Source organism: Malaclemys terrapin, chromosome 1 (assembly GCF_027887155.1).
Source record: "Malaclemys terrapin pileata isolate rMalTer1 chromosome 1, rMalTer1.hap1, whole genome shotgun sequence".
NCBI classification, from domain to species: Eukaryota; Metazoa; Chordata; order Testudines; family Emydidae; genus Malaclemys; species Malaclemys terrapin.
This window is the reverse complement of record NC_071505.1, coordinates 182,102,498-182,129,557: the sequence shown is the minus strand read 5'-3', so window position 1 is coordinate 182,129,557 and position 27,060 is coordinate 182,102,498. Positions and strand designations below refer to the sequence as shown.

Below are 27,060 nucleotides of genomic sequence, written 5' to 3'. Positions count from 1 at the left end.
CACCTCCTACATGAATGCCCTAACTACTGGTTATAGAGTCATTCTCTCTGTCCCAAGAAACAAGTCACATATTCTGTCCCCTCATTTTCAGAGGCCCTTCACATTGTTAAACTGGTGGGGTTCCACTGCACAGGGGTAGCAGGATTTGGGTGGGGTTTGTAAGGGATTACCACTGACTGTGCTTTAAGTACAGCTCCACAGAGGTTCAGGACAGGAGATGAGCAGGGTTTAGGATGGTGGATCAGCATGCGGAAGATCTACTGACCATTTCCCTTCATGCCCCTGCATGGTGAAGCCACAGCAGCAAGAGAAGCTGCTAATTTCCCATGTTCTTTGGAAAAATAAAGCTTGGAATTAGATTTGGCCCTGTAAGAGTACGTCTGCACCTCAGCTGGAAGAGTGCCACCCAGCCCAGGCCCACAGATTCATGCTAGGTTTGCTGGTCTCAGCCGCCATCTTTGCCGCAGTGCTAACACTGTTATTTTTAGCAATGTTAACTTAAGTGAAGCTAGCTTGAATTTGTCTACCCAGGCTAGGAGGCTCACTGCCAGCTGCAGTGCAGCCACACCCTGAGTGAAGGGAAGCTTTGCTAAAAATAGGATGAAGGTTCCTTTGGAATACATTCAAGCCATTCAGGGCTTTCATTCCAACTCACTCTCAATGGGTCCCACTGTGTCTATTGAATATTTTTGTCAGATATTGGTTTTAATCACCAAGATTATAGCGTGTGATGTCTTAATCACTAGTTCGCTTTAGTTGTATTAGAGACTGTGGCTCCTTAAGTCACTTTATCATGTGAAAAATACTGAAACCCCAGCTGGGACTTCACATGTTGCCATTTCCGTTCCTGCACAACACTGGGATACATATCACAGATGGTCCATCCTTACAATGATTTATTTGTATGTGTATCATCTCAGCTGTTTTGGCAGCACTGGCTGGGATGGGGCGTTTGCCTGGCAAAGACTTTCAAGTGGGTACAATATTCTGATCAAAGGGATGCGACTGTGATGTACACTTCTGGAATATTTTCTAACAATGGCACATCTGTGTTTATTCATATGCAAGTGTGTATTTTCTATCCTGAGAAGTGGGGAAAATACAGCAAATGTCTTATGGTACTGTATCTAACATCAGTGGAGTGATGATGTGTTTCTCTATAATACAGTGGTATCTGATCTTTCTGCATTTTAACATGGACCCTACACAAAGTGCAGGGGAAAGACTGTACAAACACTAATCTAACATCTCTAGATGCAGACTATGTAGATGTAACCAGTACTTAAATTATACTTTCATTGTCATTTAAACCAAACCAGAATTAACATATAAAATCCATATATATGGCATATCTTCATTTACAAACTGCAGCGTCTATTAGAGAAAATTATTCCCCCCCCCCCATTTTGGGAGGTTTCAAAATGAAGGCAACTTCTGTATCAGCACAATAGAATAAAGGTAATCTCAGCTTCCTTGCTACAACTGCTGCATTATTCTACTGCATTATTGTATATCTCCGACTAGCACACACCAAACCCTCTGACGAGGCAGACAATCACTTGCTAACAGCCTCCTAAAATGATGAGAATAAATGATGGCCAACCTGGCTGCAATGGAGATGTTATTGAGAAATTAACTTTATTTGGAATGCGTGTAGGGAATGATTCTTAAAAGGTATTTATACTTGTCAAAAGGATGAGGTATTTCTTTTCTTTTTTTTTTTGAGTTTTTACCTTTTGTGGCTACCAAATGTAGGTAGCTTCCGTTAATAATTGAATGGTTACGGTGTGGCTAATTAATGGGGTGTTATTAAGAGAGTGTTTCTTAAGGAGCTAATTGGGGCCTGAATCTAGACTCATTTACACCGGTGTAAATTAGGAAGTGTAAAACAGGTGTAAAGTCAACATGAGTACGCAGGAGGCTATGTATGGCCCAGATGAACTCAATGTCTTGGGAAACAGGATCAACTGGCTTCATTTACTAAATAGATTTTGAAAAGAATCACATCAAATGTTCACTCCTTTAAGGGTGTCTGGTAGTAGCTGAATAAAAAGAAAGCTTGCTGAATACCATTTCTCTGCATGGAAAAGGTTTGTTCCAATAAAATAGCAAATTGAAATAAATAACTTAGAGAGCTTCTCAGACAGGCAGTACACAGTAGTTCACTATATTGCAGTCTTAATCTGCATCCCTAAAAATTCCAGCTGAAGAGAACATGAAGTCTGGCAGTTCACCATCAAATACATTTCAGTCATCATGACAAGGAGAGTCTGCCAGAAGTAGAAGCTGCTCAAAAATGCACAAGACAGTCCTAGACAACTTTACTTCATGATAGATTCACTCTATTGTACTGAATGTTGCTATAATCTGCATGCTATTACAGCCAGATTTTTAAAGGAGGCCTATAAAACACACCTTAAAAGCATCATGCATATCTGTTTTTCTGCACAAAACCCTACATTTCAGAAGTCTGCCCTGAAAATGTGGTCCTTTACATTAAGGTATAGTCTATGATTGATATATGCTAGAAGATAGAGTGCATGGTCTAGTGCAGGGATCGGCAACCTTTGGCACGTGTCCCAACAGGGAAATCCACTGGTGGGCCGGGCCAGTTTGTTTACCCGCAGTGTCCGCAGGTTCGGCCGAACACAGGTCCAACTGGCCGTGGTTCGCCATTCCAGGCCAATGGGGGCTGCGGGAAGCGGTAGCCAGCACATCCCTCGGCTCGCGTCGCTTCCCACAACCTCCATTGGCCTGGAATGGCAAACTGCAGCCAGTGGGAGCTGCGATTGGCCAAACCTGCAGACACATCAGTTAAACAAACCGGCCCGGTCCACCAGCGGATTTCCCTGATGGGCCGCGTGCCACCAAAGGTTGCTGAGCCCTGGTCCAGTGGTTAGGGCCCCATCCAGGAACTTAGGAAACATGGGGTTCAATATTCTGCTGCAGACTTCTTGTACAACCTTGGGCAAGTTACTTAGCCTCCCTGTGCTTCAATTAGCATTTGTAAAATGGGGATAATATCACTTCCCTACCTCAGAGGGATGTTGTTGGAATAAATACATTAAAGACTGTGAGGTGCTGAGGTACTACAGTTGATGGAGGCCATAAAAATAACTTAGATACACAGTTAAAGCAGCAATATTTTAGCCTCTCATTTTTAAATCCAATTTTACTGAAGGAAAGCTTGCCTCCTGCAAAAATTTCCAGATACACAAAAATCTTCTCTCTCCAGTCTACAAGAATTCTTTGATCATATACAGAGCTGGGAGGGAGAATTTTCTAGACATTCCCCATCCAGGCACCAGGGCAAGTTGTTATCTGGTTGTTGGAGGAAGGAAGAAGAAACCAGAAAGAGGCTTTCCCCTCTATCTACTGTATGCTCTTACTGGCCCTGTAAGAGCCAATCACAACTGCTGTCCCTGCATTCAGAGGACCCTCTGCTTCCACACATGGAACATGATGAAAAATCGGAAAGATTTTTAGTTTAGTGAAGGAGTCATGCTAGAAATATACAAATTGATTAATGGTATGGAGAAGGTAATCCAGGTGCTCCTACTTACTATTTCTCATAAGGGAATAGCCAATGAAAACGAAAGGCAACACATTCAGAAATGATAAAAGGACATTTTTTAAACACAATGAATCATGTGGAACTCATTGATCCAGTACAAAAGGGAAACCACAATTTTACCAGGAGGAGTCAAAAATGGATTAGTTATTTACACACAAAATGAGAACATCTACCAACATATTAGATCAGGGGCGGGCAAACGTTTTGGCCCGAGGGACGCATTGGGTTTCATAAATTGTATGGAAGGCCGGTTAGGGGAGGAGGTTGTGGCCCGGCCCCCACCTCCTATCTGACCCCTGCGGGACTCCTGCCCCATCCAACCCCCCTGTTCCCTGACTGCCCTCCCGGGACCCCTGCCCCATCCACACACACCCCCGTTCCTTGTCCCCTGACTGCCCCCCGGAACCCCTGCCCCCATTCAACCCCCTGTTCCCCCCAACCGCTATCCACACCCCCGCCCCCGACCACCCCATGTTTTTCTTAAAGCCACAGGCTCCTGGAGAGAAACTTTCATGAAAAAAAAAAAGGTCATTTCTAGCCCTCATGGGGGCAGAGAAAGACTCAAAAGCCAGAGGGCAAGGACCCCATGATTATTATTTGTAAAATACCACGATTTTAAGCCACTCTCTTGTTTGGGAGGCCTGACTCAGGATTTTTGAATGCATGGGGTGGGCTAGCAATATTGTGAAGTGATTTGTCCAAGGTCACCCCACAGGTCAGTGGCAGTGTCAGGAATAGAAACCAGCTCTCCTGAGTCCCAGTCAAGTGCACCAACAGCTAGACCATACTACCACAGGTCTACCAAATTTTAAACAACCTTCTTTGCACCTGAGAGGAAAAAAATTGTGCTAACTCTATAAAGGAATACAGATCACATTTCACTCACAGTTTTAATACCAGCAATAGTAGGATGAGTCCTGATTAGATGAATCAGTGGTTCAGAGATAATGTTAAATAAAAGAGGAGACAAAGGGCAGCTTTGCCATTATTAAATGCAATATTTGAGTAGCTTCACCATTCATCAGGGTTGCAGCATGGAAGAGGTGTGTGTAGAGGAATTCCTCCCTCCCCCGAGATGGTTTTTAATAAATCAAACGATAGCTCCCTATATGATCCTGTCAGCGCTCACCAAGGAAACCGGGATGAGTAGGACCAGTACTGAGCTGAAAGTCTGCTAGGGAAAACCATAGAATACTCCTCTCTTTGAGCAGCCCTGCCTCTAATCAAGCAGGAAACAGGGACAGGGTGAGAAATTGCAAACAGGCATGAAAAAAATCAATGGAGAGGTCCCCCAGGAATGTATGAAGTATCCAGAGCAATTTCCTGCAGTAAAGTTTTGCAATAAAAAGTTTGTACCCAATAAGAATTTATCTTGAATCTACACACAATTAATTCAGCAGCATGGTAAGCCAGGGTTTGTTAAAATATCATTCCTTCTATTTCACCCAATTCCACAGCCCCTGGTAATCACAGCAGATTGTTTTACGTTATTTTTTGCCTGCTGTTTGCCTCAGCCTCCTCCCTTCCTTTCTTTATTTCCTATTTCAGCCTTCATCCTCACTGCCCCTCTTCCAAACTCCCTTGCCCTTGTATTCATTCATCCCTTCTTGACAACCTCCACCACTTCCACTTCTCCCCAAAATAAATTAATGAACCAAAAAGAAATTAACAGGTTTAGTCCCCAACATAATTATTACCGTTTGCTGTGCTTGCATGGTATGTCCTTTTCTCCATAGCCTTTGTTTGTTTGCTTGTTTGTTTAATCTTTTCCCATTACAAAATGTTAGGGTCAGACACCATGTCTTTCTATGTGGAAGGAAAATTCCTAACACAATGGAGTCTCAATGCTGAACAAACCCCATAGGTGTTAAATTGCTACACATAATAATAGTTTTGTTCCTCTGTATGTACCTCTAATCATGCTCCATTCACCTTAGGGACAGGAGAGGAAAACCTAGCAGGAGCCGAGAGTACTTACCAGCTGAAAGGCAGGGAGACCCAGCAGGCAGCAACTGTTTACAAAATGGCCCCTTTAGGGCTGCCATTCTTTGGCTCTGCCAAATGTGAACAGCCAGCCCCAGAAACTCCCTGCAGGAAAAGTAGTTCTAATAAGAGTGTAATCCTGCACTAGGGACATCTAGAAGGAATCAGGTAGTTGCCAAGAAAGGTGTTTCTGGGGAAGGAACTGCTGCTTCTCAATTGGTGTTTCACTGGGTATTTGTTGTGTCATTTGACAGGTTGCTAGGGCCATAGGTGGGCGGTGTTCTCTGGGGAAAAACATATGTGTTTCTCTGTTCAGCCTGTTGGCTGGTTGTTGTCCTTCATACTAGAGGTGGCAGCATTTCAGGGATGTACTATGTATAGAGAGAATAATCCTGCTGTTCTTGAAGTTAATGGTAAATCTTCAATTGAGGTTAATAGTTCAAGAAAGGTGTTATATAAAAGTCATTATTATTACTAAAAATAGTCTGGTTTGACTTTTCCAAACTTATCAATGGACTCTTATTTACTGTGGCTCCAAAAATCAAGACTGATGGTTAGACCCAGATTCAGGGTATGCTTTTTTCATCCTTCTAGTTAAGAGTCCTCACTTTCAAAGGATACAGCGAGCTAGTTAACTCTTTTGTGATTCTTTATACTGCAGAAATGTTTAGAGGCTCCAGCAGAGATCACTGCCATATTCAGTTAGGTGCTGTACATACATACATATAGTAAAAGACATTCTAAGGCTTCAACCCTGCAAACCCTTATACACGTGCTTAACTTTAATACTGTGAGTAGTCTCTTTAAAATCAATAGGGCCACTCATGGTAGTAAAGTTAAGCATGCAAATAAGTGTTTGCAGGATGAGGGCCAAAGTAGCCATGCCAGACAAAAGGTGTGAGTAAGGAAGCATTACTATCCCCACTTTACAAATGGAGAATTGGGCCATAGAGAGATTAAGGGATTCTGTGACAGCACCAGAACTGGAGCCTGGATTTCCCAAGTCTCAGTCCAGTGTCTTAACCACAGGACCATCCTCCTTTTTTGTTGATTTGATATCCCTCTATTTGCTAGCAAATTAGGAATTAGGACCTGGTTCCCCTTTTAAGTGTACATGGTAATATAGCTTTAGCGAGAAAACAAACATAAGACAAAGTGTTTGAGTGATAAACTTCACCAAATAAGTCTTCATAGCATTGTGTGGGCTTGTATTGGTGAATGCCAAGGACATAACCTTAAAATGGTGGTGGTGAAAAGATAATCTTCATCTCAGTCACAGAAAGTTGGAATAAAGATATTTTCAAGAAGCAGTTCAACTCTTTTACTTGAGTTCTAACAATATATACACTTCTCAGCTGAAAACAAATCTTCTCCCTGGCTGTCTTTCAATTCCATCAAAGCCTTGATGATTATTTTTAGCATCCCCTCTCTTCTTTTTATAATAATAAATGGAGCTATACCTATCTCATAGAACTGGAAGGAACCCTGAAAGATCATTGAATCCAGCCCCCTGCCTTCACTAGCAGGACCAATTACTGATTTTGTCCCATATCCCTAAGGCTTGGTCTACACTAAACCCCCAAATCGAACTAAGGTACGCAACTTCAGCTACGTGAATAACGTAGCTGAAGTCGACGTACCTTAGTTCGAACTTACCGTGGTCCAGACCCAGCAGGCAGGCTCCCCCGTCGACTCCGCGTACTCCTCGCGGCGAGCAGGATTACCGGAGTCGACGGGGAGCACTTCTGAGTTCGATTTATCGCCTCCAGACAAGACGCGATAAATCGAACCCAGAAGTTCGATTGCCTGCCGCCGAACCAGCGCGTAAGTATAGACAAGCCCTAAGTGGCCCCCTCAAGGATTGATCTCACAACGCTGGGTTTAAGCAGGCTAATTCTCAAACCACTGAGCTATCCCTCCCCTCACTAAGCAATAATAGGCAATATTAACATCAAATTAAAAGTGGTTCATATTTCACTTCTAGTACCCCCCTTTCATTTTGATTCTGCAGATTTAGGATGAGATTTTCAAAGGCAACCACATGAGTTAGGAGTACAACTCTCATTGAAACTCAATCGGGCTTGTGTTCCTAAGGGCTTGTCTATACTTACGCGCTGGTTCGGCGGCAGGCAATCGAACTTCTGGGTTCGATTTATCGCGTCTTGTCTGGAGGCGATAAATCGAACTCAGAAGTGCTCCCCGTCGACTCCGGTAATCCTGCTCGCCGCGAGGAGTACGTGGAGTCGACGGGGGAGCCTGCCTGCCGGGTCTGGACCACGGTAAGTTCGAACTAAGGTACGTCGACTTCAGCTACGTTATTCACGTAGCTGAAGTTGCGTACCTTAGTTCGATTTGGGGGTTTAGTGTAGACCAAGCCTAAGTCACATTTTTGAAACCCTTAGCCCCAATTCTTCAGTGAAGGTTACTAGCATGGACAGTGCTTTGGCACTCCACATGGTGCAGGTGTCTGCAGAAGCAGATTGTGTGTCAGGATCAAGGCCTTAAACTGTTTCAGCAAATACAAGTGTGGCCATTTAACACTGCCAAGTTATCCATTAACAGAAATTAAATTAACTAGGGAGTTTTACTCTCTCTCCCTCTCTCCCTCTCCCTCTCCTCTCTCTCATAAGATGATGTTGTGATCAACAGCATAAGAAAATATTTCTCACCCTACACTTGGGAGTCAAGATAACTGTCTACACTTTCAGCACATTATAACCTGTCTACCGCACATGCCCTTTTAAAAATATAGGCAGTACAAAATACTGCAGCCAGACATGTCATGCATACCAAGAAATCCAAGCACACTATGCCAGTCTCCCAATTAACACAGACTTCCCATTAGGGAATGAATTGATTACAAAATTTTGCTGAAGCCATAAAGAGCTGTGCATTGTAAAGCTCCATCATCTATCAGAGGTTTACTTCTGGCCTACTTATCACAACATATTTTGCAATTCATTGCAAGTGGCCTTTTAATTAAACTTGCTCTATCTCATGTGCAAGAAGCCTTTTCAGACCAGACAAGCTTTTACTTTCTTTTTAAAAGAAGCTGTAGGTCTTGAGTCCGTTTACAAGAGTTTTTTTCAATAGTAGTCATGTTTATTTCTTTTATTGTATTGGAAAGTGTCCTAGCAGTACATAATATTGTCCTTCTGTAAAGTGCTGTATGATAACTTGGTCTTATACAATGTGAGTGAGTGCTTTCCTTCCAGAGGTGAACGAGGATGTTCAAACACAAGACTTGTTTGTTACTGAGCTAGCCCATTGAACACCTCAAAGAAATTCCCTATTTGGTCTGAGATTATTAAGAAATAAAGTATCCCACAACAGAACAACTGACTTCTGGTAGATTCATTAAAGGAACATTGTCAGGTCCTGTCTGGTCCAAATTTTCATCACGTCAAAACAAATTTTACAATGCTAAGATTCTACCCCATTCTACTCGCTGCAGCTTCTTTTGCTGCCTTATCCCATAACTAACTTCTGCCACATGTGGTTCATTCTGTCTCTTTAGCAGAATTAGTGCTATGATGATGTTTTTTAATTCCAGTAAAAGACTCTTTTTTGTTTAACAAAAGATTATTCTCCTACAATGAATGAAATCCAAAGACTGCAGTACTGTGCTAGAGCACAGTTCAGGAAAGCATCTTTAACAAGCTGAGCACTTAGATGCGTGTATAACTCTAAGTGTCTGCTTCAATGAGACTCTGGGTATGTCTGCCCTTACAGTATAGTGGAAAGGCTCAGTGAAAGGCTTCCCTTCAGTGTGAAAGACGTAACCTTCAATGGGTCTTAAGCACATGCTTACAGTTACACATGTGTTTAAGTGCTGTCCTGAACAGGGATGGACTTACACATGTACATATGTGTCTTCCTGTGCCAGGAGGACCCAATTCCATGTCATTCCAAAGATGAAACTGACCAGTCTCTAAATACAAAAAAGAAATTATATTTTATTGTGCTTGCAAGTTTTATTAGAGTGTCATTAGTAACACTGTTGAGGAAATTGTTCTTGTCAGAATATCTGAGTGTTCTCCTACGTAGCACTCAGTCATTCATGAAAGAAGCCATCCATTCTCCTCTACCCCCACCTTTTTAACATGTGTAAAAGGTTTGAGAGCCACAAAAGCAAGAAATATGAAAGCAGAACTGAAAAGCTAAAGTTGGTTATACAGCCATACAGTAGCAATAGAATATTAATAATAGAAAGCGATGTTATGTTTTCTTTTTGGCTACAGGGGAGGGGAAGGCTTGTCTTGTGGTTAAGGCACTAAACTGACTTAGATGTAGGATATTTGGGCTCAATTTCTGGCTGGGTTACAAACTTCCTCTATTACTTTGTCAAATCATATATTTTCTCTGTTCCCAGATCAGGGGGTAATTAAGCAATGTTTTAAACACTTTTTTTTTTTTAAAGTTAGGCATCTCCTTATATGTTGTTGACTCTGGGCCTCAGCTTTCTCATGTGTGCAATGCAGATAATAATACTTTCCCCTTTGTCTGTCTTGTCTATTTGGGCCCTGTTCCTGCAAACACAGAGATGCTTAGCTTTGGATATGTTGATGGTCTCATTGATTTATTAAGTCAGCACATGCTTAAGTGTTTGCACGATCAGAGCCTGGCTGGGGGGGGGGGGGGGGGGGTGGATAAAGCTGTACTGCTGCCTGAGTCCATGGCTCTTCCCAAGTATGACCTCCAACTACTGCGGATATGGTCATTCATGGTAGGGTAGCAGCAATGCTTAGGATCCAATGGTGCTTAGGATGCTGACGTTTAGGTGCCAATAGGCCAAAAAGCAGCCACTCATGGGATCACAGGCACCAGGGGTTAGGCAGCAGCTTAGCGGCAGGTTTGAAAATGCCTGTGATGTCTAACTGGTAGACTTCGGCACCTATCTGCCTCTTTAGGTGCCTAAGTACTTTTAAAAATCTGTCCCCATGCTCTTTGGGACAGGGCTTTTCTTATCATGTGCCTAGAACACAAAGGAGTCCCATTCTTGATGTTACTGTAATAATACTAATCAATGTTATATTTGAGATAAAGGAGTATCATACACCTAAGTTTACTTGAGCATTTCTCAGCACCATATGAAGGCACCATAACAAGGAGGAATAAATCATGTATCTGATTTTTTGGCAATAGCACACAATTTTGTTTCATTTCAAAAATACTGTAACACTTTAAAATGTTCTGAAAAGGTGAATGCCCTTGAATTAATCCTGCCTACAGAATCAGCCCCTTGCTAGCAGATAGATACTTAGCAAAAAAGTAAATGTAAAAGGCAACACTTCATGAAAGTAAAAGTATCTTTACTATTAATATACAAATGGTGAAGAGTGACAAATAATTGATATACTTTAAGCCATACTTTCTATGTCTTTCATAAATACAAAACTTCAGCATTTGCATTATTATTATTATTATTATTATTTTTACAGTTTAGATATATATACAGCATTTCAGAGGGACATAAGATTTTGAAACAATAAACAAACTAGCCCCAGTGGTAGCTAACGCATCAATATATAATTCAGGTGGTATATACCATAAATGGGCTGTTGACAACGTGTGGAATAACAAAAACAATATATGGTATCCCTTAGCTTATACTGTACACAGCATACAAAATACATACCAAGTGCTCATTGTAGCAGGAAAGCTTTTTTTTTTACGTCTTGTCTAAATAACGTACATATTTGTAACGAGAACTCTATACCATTAGCAATAACATTTCCTGAAGGAGTAAACTGTTTTGCTTTATTTTTTATACTGACTTATATACATTCTGAGGGGTTATTCTCCCCCATTCTCACCCATAGTTTTCTTTATTTTTTAAATGTAGCCTAATTACATGGCAGAATCATAGGGTCTATCTAGGCTAATGTTCTCCCTTTGGTAGCTTTCACAGTTCAAAACTCCCCTGATCTGGGCTAACCTCTTCAGAGGCCTCTTCTGGTTTAGCAGGTCAGTTTCTCTGCCACCACCCTATCTAGCTGCAACCTCTCATCTTAACAGCTGCTCCCTCTTCTAGATTGCTCAATTTTTACACCCGTTGTCTCTTTTTCTGGCTTTCCTTATTTTTGTCAGCTTTCTTGCACTGCATCAGGTCATCCTGCCATGTCTCCAATCTGAACTGTGATTTAAAATCTGCCAATACAAATTTGGCAGACCATATTGATTTCATTATCCTGGGCTAGAAAAGGCCAATCTAAGTTTGAAAGTCAAACAACATTGGGCTCACAATGTCTTTTAAGAGGAAAAATACATTGGTAAAGTATGATCTTTAAAAGGCCTGATCCAAAGCCCATTGCAGTAAGTGGAAAGACTCCAGTTTGTATCAAGCCCAAATCAAATCTTGTATCAATTGTTCATTTACATGTACGGTGGAAATTCTGCAAATCCTTTAAAACTTGGTGATTTTCCAAAATCAATCAATTTGATTAGTTGCTTCCTTAAAATTATATTATTATCTGAAAAATGTTGCAGTGAAGTGTGAAGGGACTTTTCTTTTTCTTTATAGGGCTGTTAAAAACCAAAACCAAAACAGAAATATTGACTTAACCATGGTAGTTTTCCACCTAGCACTGCTGCTGTCTGCAGCAAACCAAATTGAGTTTAACCCCCCCTCTCCCCCACAGAATACAATCTTTTACCTTTATTCAAAGGTCAGGTAATCACCATTTGTTACTTAGAGGGAAACATTTCTTCATCTCCTTACTAACTTTGAAAACATGCTAAGGTATGGGATAAAATTGCGATGCAATTTTGAGATCAGTACTAAACCCTAATAAGGAAAATATTCCCTACGAAGAGAGCCAGTATAAAGCTGATATACCACAAATCCCATGTGTGTCCTAATGGTACTTCTACACTGTAATCAGATACCTGTGGCTGGCCTGTGCCAACTGACTCTGTCTCACAGGGCTCAGGCTAAGGAGCTTGCAATGTAGACATTCGGGCCTGAGCTGCAGCCCGAGTTCTGGGACTCTCCCCTTTCTCAGGGTCCTAGTGTCTGGCCTCCAGCTCAAGCCCGAACAAGAGAAGACTGAGAGGGGACATGATAACAGTTTTCAAGAACATAAAAGGTGGTTACAAGGAGGAGGGAGAAAAATTGTTCTCCTTAACATCTGACAAGGACAAGAAGCAATGGGCTTAAATTAAAGCAAGGGAGGTTTAGGTTGGACATTAGGAAAAACTTTCTCTCAGGATGGTTAAGCACTAGAATAAACTGCCCAGTGAGGTTGTGGAATCTCATTAGAGATTTTTAAAAGCAGGTTAGACAAACATCTGCCAGGGTTGGTCTAGATAATACTTAGTCCTGCATAGTCAGGGGACTGGACTAGATGACCTCTCAAGGTCCCTTCCAGTCCTATGATTCTATGATCTACACTGCCATTAAACAGTCCCTTACCCCAAGTCCTGCAAGCCTGAGTCAGCTGGCATAGGCCAGCCACGGGGGTTATTAATTGCAGTATAGACATACCCTCACTTCTGATTCTCCAAGGTGATTAAAGTGGGAAGATCCTTGAACACACGTGGAACCCATTGAAGTCAATAGATAAAATCCTGACCTCCACTGAAGTCAATTGGATTTTTATCATTAACTTCAATAAAGCCACAATTTCACTCAATGGGTTTCTACACAGGGATTCCCCTCCACATCCCTCCAGGTCAACTTGCAATATTTGGGTCTGTGGGCATATATAGTACATAGGCCTCATGGTGGTTTTCTACACAGGAGTGAATTTCACCCAATACCTGTAGCAAATACTCTAAATAAATAAGTTAGTTCCAGGGACAGCTATACCAGAGACAGTGAAGCCATGAATATTTCTGCAGGTAACATTCACAAAGGTTTTACTCAAAGTAAAATGGTGGGAAGAGATTCCAGGGTTCCTTTCAGATCTGAAAGTGGTTGTGAACATTTTAGAGGGAATGGAGGACTAATAACAGCGTGGAGGATCCCTAGATGAATCTCAAAAAAAAGCGGGTCCAAGTACCCCCACGCAAGGCAATGCCTTTCCCTACCTAAATCCTGAACATACCATTCTCTACCTACAGCAAAAGCATTTAACAATGGCTCCCGGAAATTGGAACAAAAGTGCTACCTCTCCAAATCTTTTACAGGTTTGGGATTTTAAATATTAAAGTGAATTCAAAAATATGATTGCCAGCTTAACACAGATATATTTTACATTTCTGAGGAGGAAATGATGTAAAGATTTCACATCTTCTAAACAGGATTAGTAGGTAAATTATTGAAGAAGTTTTTTTTTTTTTTTTAAATAAAGTAGAGTGGCATGCTATTCAAAGGCACAAATACATCTTGATTATCTGCTCTAAGAAACGGAAAAAATAACATGATTGTAATACTACAGTTCAATGATTGGCACTTAAATGAATAAGGACTCAATCGATTTCATTACCATCATGAAAAGAAAGCCACTTTTCAGATAAACATCAGTTCAAAGATTGAAGATGTCAAGTGGAATTTACTATGCTATGAACTGTTGTCAAAACAGCCTGTCTACATGACTGTCACTGTATGCTAAAGTTCTACATATCTATGAAGAAGATAAAAACTAGGCCCTGATCCCACAAACTGTTCCAAGCAAGTAGAACCTTCTCCTATGCCCATCCCCACTGAAGTCAATGAGGTGCCGCATGGGTGGAGGCTCTGAGCCCACCCTGCAAAATAGCTTGCAAGGTTAGGGCCTAAATAAATTAAGCTTTGTCACATCAGGCATTAGCATCAACAGAATAGTAAATATTTCTGGGGGCCCCACGAAAAACAATAAATCACTGGGGGAATGGGGGAAGGGACAACAAAAATACTCTCCATAATATATTTTTAGAATAAATTGCAAAAATTTAATTGCAAATAATTTTTAAAAAAAAATATTGTGTTAAATCAAAATGAATCTCCTACTTAAAAAAAAAATCTAAGCAGTTTTAACTCTTTTTCTCTTTTTCTGTTGTTGAATAGAGATTGTCTTTGCCATGTTTCATGTAACCTGCCAAGAACTGTCAAAAATTAAATGACTTCTTGGCCTCCTTCCCCAATCTAAAGCAGTGTAACGATTCAGGTTACTTTTACCAATAGTTATATTCAGTCAACTCTTCTGACATTTCATACTAACACTTAAAATTACTTTCAGACAGTAAAAGTGACATTTATACAGATATGTTTTCAGTCTATAATAAGAAAGAAAATCAAAGAAAGGCTGTTATTCCAGTTCTACACATATCTTACAATTTAAACTACAAGCTGTCCCTCATTTGGAAACATTAGTAAAGAGATATTTCAGCTCATTCTTTCATAATGTAAAAAAAACAGTTATAATTTTGCATTTCTCCTGCATGGCATCAGTGACAAGAGCAAGAGAAAACCTATTAATCTTCAAATCAAAGAGTACACTTGGAATAGTCCATCACTCATTTAGCTCCATCTGATTCTCAGACCATCACACAGCACCCCGGGCAAGAGAAATAACTTCAGGAAAAATAAATACTTCTGGGAATACCAGTTGTGTAATGTAGTGTACTCAGACATGCTTTTGCTCCCATTAATATATTGAATAACAAAATATATTTGTAGGGTTGTTTTTTTTTACTTTTAAAGAGTTGTACAATCGTAGTAATAATAAACATGCTGTATAGGCCTTTTAGATTTTCAAATCCCTTTGCACTTATTTTTCCCCCCTTACTTCTCTCCCCCCAATTTAGATCCATATCCAAGCAAAATTTGTCTCCACAGATGAAGGACCAAGGAAATGTCTGGGGCTTCACAGCCACAGAAGCCACTTACAAGATTCAGGGGGAAATAACCCCTTGGCATGCAACTATAGTCTGGCCTGGATTCTGCCACCCTTGCTTACAGTGCAAAGGTACCTTATTGTGTGAATCATCCCATTGGTTTCACACTGGATTATTTGCATAGTGAGGTTTTACTTAGCATGAGTAAGAGTGACGAGATCTGGCACTCTAATGGCAGAAGCATGAAGGGAATGGAGTTCCCTACTTCCTTGATGAGCTTGAAGAAACTACTGTTGGGGAAGGTGACAGTAGAAAAGATGGAATACACAGATGATGTCCCACCAAGAGGATTAACTAACTATTTTCCTCCCTGCCCCAGCCCTCAATGCTTGAGCCCCACCAGCCTATTCTCCTACAATTGCTCGAACCTTGTGTTTCCCCTCCCTTTACCTCAAGCTATCTGAACGGTCCAGGACACTGCTTGGTTACACACTCACACAAAAAAGGGCTTCAGTTGAAAAGAACTCTGGCTCTGAGCATTTTTGCCAGTGGGAGAAGTATGTATTCTGTATGGGGAGTGGCTCTGTCAGTTACAGACTAGGGGCCAGTCCCATTCACTTTACTAAGCATTCTCAGTGACTACTCAGTTCCAGAAAGAAACGAAGGAGAAAATTAGCAGGCTGATTGTGCTGCTACCTGCTCAGTGCATGGGAGCAACAAGGCAGACTTCTGAGGAGCCACCTCTTCAGCTTACCTTGACCCAGAGGCATTGGCTGAACATTATAAGTGACAGACTTGCAGCAGAATCATAGATCATCTTTCACAGCCTCCATATTCCAGTGCTACCTCCACTACCCCATTCTCGTCTCACGATTCTGTTTTAACCTATTTCCCGGACCATATCAACCATCTGCCCTGACATCTTGACTCATTGTGCATTCTTCCCTAAGTGATGGCCAAGAAGGATTTTAAAGAAAAAACATTTCAAAATTGTTGGGTTCTTCTTGACTAATGTGTCAATTTTAGAAGCAACCCAAGAAAAGGAAGCCAGGGGCCATGAATTTCAACACATCTGCAGCAGGAGCTCCACTAAACACATTAGTGATTAGACCAGTAGGGAGGCTAAATAATCATTCTCCCAACTTACAGGTAATTTCCCACATTTTTTTTTATCCAAGTTAACCACAAAGTCATCTGCCTGGCCATGACAACCCCATATCAATTAAAAGTTGCATACTATGACTATGAACCAAATTTAGATGTGGGTGTCACTCCATTGAGTAGAGTTAAACCTTCATATAACAGGTCTGCATTCAGATATGGAGCAGTTCTACCATGGGAGGATCCACAACTTGCCCCTGAAGAGTAGATATTTTAGTTAGTGGTCATTTGCTATGTCTGCCTTTTCCAAAGTCAGGGCTTGATTATTATAGAAGATGATGGATACTGAGGGCTGGACTGGGCACAAAATGTTATTCCTCCAATTAGTAATAATGTAAAATCAATTGTCAATAGAGGACAATTAATTTTTCACCAAAGGAAGTAGATTATTTGATCATAATAGTTTATAGCTATCACACTCAGCATAAGTAAAAGTGATTGTCTTGGAGACTATGCAGCTTAAAATATTTAGACTATTGGATACTGCAAATTTAATAAATTGATAATGTTCTTAACCATTTAGTCAAAGTTCTTCTCTTCCTCCTTTCTTGATATGTTTTTTTTATAATACAAAGGATATGCAATTATTATTTCTATGCTACAAAACAAGTGCTGTGTTAAGGACAACTGTTTAACAACATGCCTACTGGGTTGGGGTGAACAACTCCTTTGTTATACTGATATGCAACACTTTATTCCTTGACTAGGTGGTTAAAACTAAGAAGGAATGATATATATCTATAAGTACATGGAGGCAACTAATTTGAGCTCATGTTTATTTTAAGATTTCACTTGAAGCCAAAAGCTATTATCATAAATCAGTTTTCTTTTCACACAAAAAAACATTTTTCCACATTTTAGTTCACACACGATCTCCCAAACATTAACACAGAATATTTGAAAATCTAGTTGCCTTTCAAAGTCAAACACTCATATAGTTCAGACGAGACCATTTTTTTTTCTGCAAAATATTCAATCATTTTTGTTTTAAATCTGTACATCATGTTTATTAACCTTGTACTATATTTTAAAACCAATGTGCAGGTCTGTAACCATCTAATAGTCAGTCTTTCTATTTTCTGTCAAATGGCAAAACACAGCCGCGGTGGCTATTCAACCTTTGCCAGCCCTCTGTCTCAAGTTTCATACTGAGATTGATTTTTTTCCCCCTTCTTCTTTTAAAGGCCACCTAAATCTTTTGCTCTATTACCAATGGAAACAAATACAGGAGTATATGGCACTTTCTTTCATGTGTTTAGCTTGCATTGTAGGATGTGGAGCTATTTGTTGTATTGTCTGTGGCTGGGGGTAGCTTGGTAAAAGTGGTTTTATAAATAGATCACCTTTGTAATATAATAAATTACAGTACTTTTCTGCAGATTCAAATTGATACCAAGGGACTGTGGTCAGCCAGGACTACATACTAAAACGTTAACAAAACAAAATAGAGAGGTACTGTAGACAGAAGTTGTTTGATCATATGTACACGTGTACTAACTATTCCAAGCTTAAATTGCCCAAGAAATTAAGGTCAGCTGTAGAGTTTTGGTCACGGGGTTACTCCAATCCAAATACTTTTTTTGGACAGCTGTAGTCATCATTTTATGCTTTGCTATCATCTTCTTTTGACTGGATGATATCATTAGAAACTTTGATTTCTATAGTTTCTGGATTTAAAGCTTCTTTTCCATTTTCTTCTTTTAGTGGCAGTTTCCTGTGAGAAATGAGAAAAAGCTATGATTCACTTAAAATAATGAACCAAACTGTTTTTTTAAAGAACAGTTATTTCTGTTATATGTATAGTTATATACATATAAAGAACTATATTATAAGCACCAAACTGTTTTTTAAAGAAAATGTAAGTGCAGTATCCATTCATATAAAGCCTCTAAGGGCTAAAATTGTGGAGTCTGCTCCCTGCATCACACTGCAATGCAGGTAGCTAGTGCACGTTGGCACAGGCACTGACTTTACAATGTGCTGGGAGGGTGCTCACCCCCAGCTCTACCCCAGACCCCGCCCCCGCTCCACCCCCTCCACCACTCCTCTTCCCACCCCGTCCCGCCCCCGCCCCACCTCTTCCACCATCATTCCGCTTTCTCCCCTGAGCGCATTGCGTCCTCACTCCTCTCCCTCCCCCCCCCCCCCAGAGCCTCTTACATGCTGCAAAACAGCTGATTGTGTCAGGGAGGGAGGAGGAGGCACTGATCGGCAGGGCTCGCTGGCAGGCAGGAGGCACTGGGGGGGAGGGTTCTGATAGGGGGGCTGCCGGTGGTTGCAAGCATATTGGTTGCAAATCATGGTTCTGTTTTGAAGAATATTTTTAAATGGAGAACATGAGACATCTGATTGTATTCAAGAAAATTGCTAAATCCTTTAGTTTAGATTGCATTGTTCTAGGAGTATCAAGGTAATCTTCAAAGCCTGTTTGAAGAACCTATTCGGAAAACCTTATAATCACAGTATCTAATATCAATAAAGACAAACTAATCCCCCAATCCCTGGTTTTATGAAATTTAGACTTGCTGAAATGAACAAGGAAAAAACAATTGATCAAAAGGTTAAAAAATGAACACAAATTACCTAAAATACAACAAAGACAAGACAAGGAGGGGATTTGTGAGTTTGAAGATGAAGATAATTTGAAAATAATTTTTGAGAAGCTGAAGGAAAGGAAATGCCTCAACACACAAATGATTGGGCAACAGACGGGTGGATTAGGTGAGATATTAAATAGAAACTGATTATGCACAAGTAGTAGACTTGGAGTATGTCACTAACAATTGCAAACTATTTCAAATAGAAAAGTTCCTGTGACCCCCATGAATGTAGGGAAATGAACTCAGATATCCATGTTTTTAAAGATCAGTCTGAGAAGATTATAGAATGGTTTTAATTACAAAGGAGAAAGAAAGAAACATAGGACATCTGACAAATCTAAAGAATCCCTTCTTTGACTTCAACATCTTCACAAGCTTGTTTTTTAGGTTTGATATATACTTTAAAAATCCACAACTCCAGTTGTAATCAATTTAATAAAAAAATAAAATCTCACAAGATTTTGACAATGTTTAATTTTATTTTAAGTGCATGCAAAATTTTTTGTTGATTTGGAGTTTTCCTGTATGCCTTAAATTACTTTCAAATGTTAATTTGTAGTTTCCAGAATTAATATTTTTCCCATTGGAATTCAAATGCTTTTACTTGCAAAACAATCATTAACTTTTTTTCTAGGCTTGCAACCTATTGTAATGACAAAAAGACTATCATGGCTATCTGTGATAGTTTTTCAGTTTCCTAAGGTAACTAAATAATGTTACCTGCGTAACAGTCATAAAAAGACTCATTTACTTCATTGGGCTTTGGATCAGGCCTTAACTGTGTAATTCCCAAGGTATTAATCGTTTTCAACTATTTCAGGACTGTAATCCATGCATCACAAATGACCCATTGGTATGACAAATTATATTAGAACTCTTCCAATATTATTAATATACAAATATAGTCATGCTGCATGTGTTATTGCATTTATATAAAAAAATCTTCACTTCACTTCACTTTTCACAAAGTAACTACAATTGTAACATTTAAATAGTTAGTTCTTGAATTAGAGAGAAGTTTGCTCTTGCTTATTTTCGAATATTTCAGAAAGCCTTTAAAAAGGTCCCTCACCAAAGGCTCTTAAGCAAAGTAAGCAGCCATGGGATAAGAGGAAAGGTTCTCTCATGGATCAGTAACTGGTTAAAAGACAGGAAACAAAGGGTAGGAATAAATGGTCAGTTTTCACAGTGTAGAGAGGTAAGTAGTGGGTCTCCCAAAGATCTGTACTAGGACCTGTGCTGTTTAACATAATCATAAATGATCTGGAAAATGGGTTCAACAGTGAGGTGGCAAAGTTTGCAGATGATACAAAATTGCTCAAGACAGTTAAGTCCAAAGCTAACTGTGAAGAGTTATAAAGGGGTCACACAAAACTGGGTGACTGGGCAGCAAAATGGCAGAAGAAATTCAGTGATGATAAATGCTAAGTAGTGCACATTAAAAAACATAAATACCAACAATAGCTACAGAAAGATGGTGTCTAAATTAGCTGTTACCATTCAAGAAAGAGATCTTGGAGTCATTGTAGATAGTTCTCTGAAAACACCCGCTCAATGTGTATTGGCAGTAAAAAATGCTAACAGAATGTTACGAACCATTATGAATAGGATAGATAATAAGACAGTGAATACCATAATGCCAATGTATATATATAAACACACACACGATATTGAATATTGCATGCAGTTCTAGTCACCCCATCTCAAAAAAGAGATATTAGAACTGGAAAAAAGTACAGATCGGGGCAACAAAAATTATTAGGGATATGGAACAGCTTCCCTATGAGGAGAGATTTAAAAGAGTGGGACTGTTCAGCTTGGAAAAGAGACAACAAAGGGGGGATATGATAGAAGTCAATAAAATCATGATGGGTGCAGAGAAAATTAATAAGGAAGTGTTATTTACCCCTTCACATAACACAAGAACCAGGGGTCACTGGATGAAAGTAATAGGTAGCAGATTTAAAACAAAGAAAAGGAAGTACTTCTTCACACAATACACAGTCAACCTGTGGAACTCATTGCCAGGGAATATTGTGCAAACCAAAAGTACAATTTGGTTTAAAAAAGAATTAGGTAAGTTCATGGAGGTAAGGTTCATCAATGACTATTAGCCAAGATGCTCAGGGATGCAACCCCAAGCTCTGTCTATCCCTAATCCTCTGACTTCAAGAAGCTGGGACCAGACAACAGGCGATGTTTCACTCAATAATTGCCCTGTTCTGTTCATTCCCTCTGAAACATCTGGCACTGATAACTGTCAGAAGACACGATACTGGGCTAGATAGACCATTGGTTTGACCTAGTATGGCCATTGCTATTTCTCTATCCTGGTGGGGCATAACTGAACTAAGAGTCATATGTGGTCTATTTTCAATACCAAACCTATTCAAATACCATCGCTTAATAACTTTTCATGTGACTGATGACAATACTAGCTCACAAAGACATATGATTGTGCGTGGAAGTAAGTAGTTCCTTGCCTTATTAGTGAGAGAGGTCAACCCTGGCACAACTCCAAAATCAACCAATAGAAGACAGCGCAACTGGGTTTTTACCGCTGGTATCACATATTAAATTCAATACATTTGATCTCAAATCCCATGAGGATATCAGGATCTGCAATATCCAAGGCAAAGGGTGTCTCAATGCTAACTGTGCTCAAACATTTCTTATCCCTCTCACTGTGTACAAAGTACTCTGCAAATTTTAATTTCAGCTTGGTTCAATATTCAATTAGGATTTCTTTTGGAGATGACAAATTACATCTTTATAATCTTTGGAAAAAATGGTTTCAAGACAAAATGAAACTAGGTTGTGATTCTCAGCCCATTCTCCCCACAAGGTTTAAATGTTGTTTCCCCTCCACCCAGTCAAAAATTGTGAAGCATTTGCCCTGCATACTTATATTAAGATCATTCGGAGAAAACATCTGCCAAGTACTCTGGCTTCGACAACTAGCTTTTGCCCTTCTATAAAGTGATTTAACTAGAACAAGACTTTGATTCCTTTGTGCAGCTCAAACTCTATTTGCAACACTTTCCTCCTTGATAACCAGGGTACTGTGTACAAAGAAGAGTGTAATCTGAGCCTCCTCCATCACTATACACTAGACTTTGAACTGCCTAGCATTAAACACTTTTATCCTAGACGCCTCTATGATTGCTTTGTGCTGGTCTGTAATCACAAAGTGGTTGGAAAGCCTGATTAGCTGACTACCTGAGGATTAGGAAATACAAGTTAGCATAGGGCTGGTGCATATTTCATGTGCTCTGTGCTGGGTAATAATATGAAAGGACTGCATGTTTCTAAAATTAAACTGGCTCTTTACTGAGATAACTATTTACAGGGATATTGTAACTGAATCTAGCATTATAACCACGACTGACTGAGTTCCAGGTGGTCCCTCCAAACTCTTCCTTTCTACAACCTGGGCTCCTTCCTTCAAGCTCCATGTAGGTTGCTACATCTTTTCTTTAAGATTTGTTGTTGTGCTTTTGTGCAAGCATGTGCTGATTTGCTTGGACCAAAGGTTATTAGTACAGAACCCACGCTAGGGACATGTGCTTTACTGCCAGTCCATTGCAGCCTGTTAGGCTTCATAGTCCTTTAAGTTGACTGGTTTTCAAACCAGTCTCCCACTAGTTTGCGTTACTGCTGTTGGCAGGGGACTTGCTTCCACCCTGAAGCTGCTTGCATTCTGTTGGATTGTGTCCTGTTGGTCCTGTTATTCATATAACTCTTATAACAATTCTTATGATTCTCCTGCATGAAGTGAGCTGATGGCTGAGGCTCTTCTATATACTTTTTGTCCTGGCTGTGACCCAGGCTCTCTCTGGATGTGCTGGCTGTCTGCTGCTACTCTGCAATTATCATCGGTTTTGGCTCCATCGCTATCCTGAGTCTGTAGCTACCGCATATGATTGGTGTCCCACTGTAGTCTGGACTGTTGCTTTGCACTATTACTTTGAGTGGCTATTTGATGGTTGGACCCAGACCTGTTCATCTTTGCATAGTGACTTCAGGTGACTTTGTAGTAGCAGGCTGCCTGCTTAGCTTATCATTCTCTTAACTGCTTCAGTGTACTGTGATTGTTCCTCCACGCGGCTGCAGCAGGGCACCCCTCATCGGAAGCAGAGTCTTGATTCTCCAACCCATCAGCATCTGTGCTTGGCTATTATGTAGTCCCTGGAAGTGTGTATTTCAATGATTTAACATTGCCAGGTATGGATCCCTTCCTGCCTCTTTGCCTTTGCTATCAGGCTCTTGGTTGTCTTTCTTGCTGACTCTGCTTTCCTATTGGTTTGTGGGTACTCAGGGGGAAGACCTCTTGTGCTCAAATTCCCATTTGGTGCTGAATCATTTGAATTCTGCTGCATTATAAGGCATGGTGTCTGGGGCAAGTGTGAGGTATGTTCTACCTTACAAAATGCACCTTTCAGAGTTCTAGTCCTCCAGACAATCCATTTCTCAGAAACTGGAGTAATAATCTCAAACAATTTCTCTTCACAGTTTCATTCTGTCTGGGATCAGAGTACTCAAGACACCTTTATCAGCTATCCCAGTGTTTCAGGCATTATTCTTTGCAGCAATGAACAATGATCTTGTTTAGATCAGTGGCTTTCAACCTTTCCAAACTGCTGTACCCCTTTCAAGAGTCTGACTGGTCTTGTGTACCCCCAAGTTTCACCTCACTGAAATACTTACAAAATCAGACATAAAAATACAAAGTTGTCACAGCACACGGTTACTGAAACATTGCTTACTTTCTCATTTTACCATATAATTATAAAATAAACCACCTGGAATATAAATATTGTACTTACATTTCAATGTATAGTATATAGAGAAGTATAAATAAACAATTGTCTATGAAATTTTAGTTTGTACTGACTTTGCTAGTGCTTTTTATGTAGCCTGTTGTAAAACTAGGCAAATATCTAGAAGAATTGTATACCCCCTGGAAGAGCACTGTGTACCCCAGGGGTACACATACCCCTGGTTTAGAACCACTAGTCTAGATGGAGAGTTAGTGAACAGCAAGCCAGGGTACAAGTCTACAGTCCACTAGCTGGCTGTGTGGACCCTGGTACCGCACACTGAAAGTTCCCTAGTGTGATTTGATCTACTCCTGTTTGAGATCTATCCTGTTTGATCTAGTTCTGTTTGAGGCAGGTCTAGACCAAAGCACAGTATGAAACTTTTCCTTTGCAGTAGCAGGATCGACACAGTCAGTCAGTGTGCAGCTTACTGTGTACTAACTCTCCATCCTTCCCCTCCCCACCCCCTGCAATGAGAAAGTAAAAACAGCTTTACCTTCATTTCTCATCTTTGTCCCTCATGGTCAGCTCTGTATAAAGACACAATTCCTGCTGCCACATGTTTATGCAAGTCTGGCCTGAGTCTCTCCACGCTGCCTGTTAGCTCTATTTCTAGACACTGTGTTGTTTACCTCTCAATCACTCTCTTACTTGCTGTGGGTCTCATTAGACTGACTGCCACTATGTTTCACACACCATGTGCTGTGTAATATATGAGAGAAATCCATGTTTCTACAACTAAACAGCTCTTTATAAAGGGAAGTATTTACAGAGATATTGCAGCTACTGCAGCTAGCATCCTAGCCATGGGCACGGACTGACTTCTGGCTCCCCTTTTAAACTATTCCCTCCTGCAATATGTGCTCCTCCCTCCAAGTTCCAGGCAGGTTGGTACAGTGCAGCTGGATCTATGCCACTCTCCTGAACCCCACCCTTTGTGTAGGAGATAATGGCAAGAGGACAGGGCTGTGCCTAGAGTGTCCCTTTGCTACAGCTATTCCAGGCTACCAAATGACCCACTGGGGGTCATTGCAGCCAGAGGAGGTTAGAGCTGCCTTATGGGTGCTCTAACTTGGGCCAGAAACCAAACCAGCTCCCAATCAATCCCAGGATCGGGGATGGGCATGAAGTAACCTTCGCCTCTTTCACGTCAAGTTTTGTGCAGAGTGCAGCTCAGCTGGGCTCAAAGATCTAGTCAAACAATTTTTACTGTAGTCTTCAGGATGTTCTGCAATTTGGCTCTTCTGTCATTAATGGCTGCTAGTACGTCCCAGTATACTAAGCCTATATGACTGTTTTTGGGTAACAGTATGTACTCTCCACATTAGTTTACACTGTCAGCATATCGTTGATGAAGTCCCATCAATTGTGTTCTATCTTAAGCATTTCTATAATGCTCATCACAGTAACAACTGCAGTAATATTATATAGTTACACAGTTATGCCATAACACGATTCAGGAACACAGAATTATCCAGTGATAAATTCTGCTGCAGTTGTTTTGTGTCGAAAGCTTTTCACTGATGTATTTCCAACAGAAACTGACTATCTAGATAGGTATGGGTTTTCTATAGCACTCCTCACTGTAGTATCTCAGCTCTTCCCCAAAAATTTAATCTGTATTGCAGTGGACCAATAAACTAGTATTGCTGAATATATCAGTTAAGTTATCCAGCTGAATGCCAACTATACACTCTTTTTTATAGTTGGCCTATTAACTGAAGCTTGAACTCTTCAGACACATGTTATTTAAAAAAGAAACATACATCAATTCTCATTAGAATCCCCTAGCATTTCCCCACAAACATCTATGGCAGTCAGTAGCACCGGATCTTCCCTGATTGTGTAGGGACTCTTACATTTTGCAGTTCTACTTGATGGCAAGTAAGAAGCCTTTTCTGTATTTTCAGAAACAGACAGCGATTAAGAACTTGCTTTCCTTTACAAAAGTTATTTTATTTTCTATAGAAATATACAGTTTGCTGGTTTCTGTCTCTATACAATTTACTATTTAAGGGTCTTTGCATAGCAGTGAGAGATTTTTTTGCTCTCATTCACCCAAAGATCACAGAGGCTTTGGCTCACCCTCTTCTTCCATAAATATAAATCCATCTTTGAGACTCATGGGCCATTACTTTCTGGATGAATTTCTTTAGTAATTGATCAGTCTTCCTTAGGTTCACATGGTTAGGGCCCCAGTACCAGTAATTATGCTGCCATTATAGCTGTTTAAATATCAGTCAATTTTCACAAGTAAACCCAATTTTCAAGAGAAGAAAAAGATATGCACATCACAAATACTCATCACAATGAAAACTCAGTGGCTGACTTTGAATAGTTCACATTCATTTGTGATCTACCATAAAACAAGTCACACACTCTACACACATCTTGAAGAGATTATTGAAAATGGTAATAGCAACAGTGCTGCTCCACTGAATTTGCTCTATTGGCTATAATAGGTAGAACAGAGGCCAGAATCTGGTGCCCATCAGAATTCAGACTTTTGGATCCTATGGAGCCAATAGCTCTTCCCCTCTGTAATGGGACAATTGCCTCCAGAGAACCTCCTGCAGGCGAAGCATAGCTCTGCAATGCCCTGCCTCAGTTTCCCCTTCTGGGCAGAGCCCCTTAAAGAATTCCATACAATCTAGAAGGTATGCGACAAAAGCACCCTGCTGAAGTTCTACTTTATATGAGTTCAAATACATTCAAAATAAAGTGTCTTCTGCCCCTCCTCCCTAAGGGACTATCTTGTCCTGCTCTCTGAGCAACTGGAGAAGATGCAAGGCCTCTCTGTACCTTCTCCCTGCTCCAGCCTCTGACTCTCACTAAAACTCCTCACTCTCCTCTCTCTTTGAGTCAGGAGCTCATTAATCTTCTTCCCTGGAGCTGGGTTCAGTCTCTCTCCTAGAATTAGGAGTCCCTAGTCCTCATCCCCAGAGCTAGCGTATAATCAAACAGACCCTTTTACTTCCTGCAGGAGCCATTCTTACCCCCTGCAGCACTCACTGCTTTTTTCCAGGCAGCTACAACTCCCCAGGCTTTTGTTCCGCCTAACACTCCTAGCTCAAATATTAGGCTCATACTCCAGCTCCCTTCCCTAGAGACTACACCATGTGTCTCTCTATTCCTCCCTTACATCCCCAAACCTGGCCTGACT

General features: G+C 40.5%; 1 protein-coding gene across 1 annotated transcript in view; it reads right to left on the bottom strand.

The window, feature by feature from the left end:
- Positions 1-10,852: 10,852 nt before the first annotated feature.
- The window catches only part of NCAM2 (neural cell adhesion molecule 2), a 529,484-nt gene continuing 513,276 nt past the window's right edge, over positions 10,853-27,060 (bottom strand). The window contains exon 18 of the mRNA XM_054047466.1: positions 10,853-18,191. Coding sequence (XP_053903441.1) covers positions 18,080-18,191 — 112 coding nt within the window. The 3' untranslated portion in view covers positions 10,853-18,079. The remainder of the gene's footprint in view (positions 18,192-27,060) is intronic.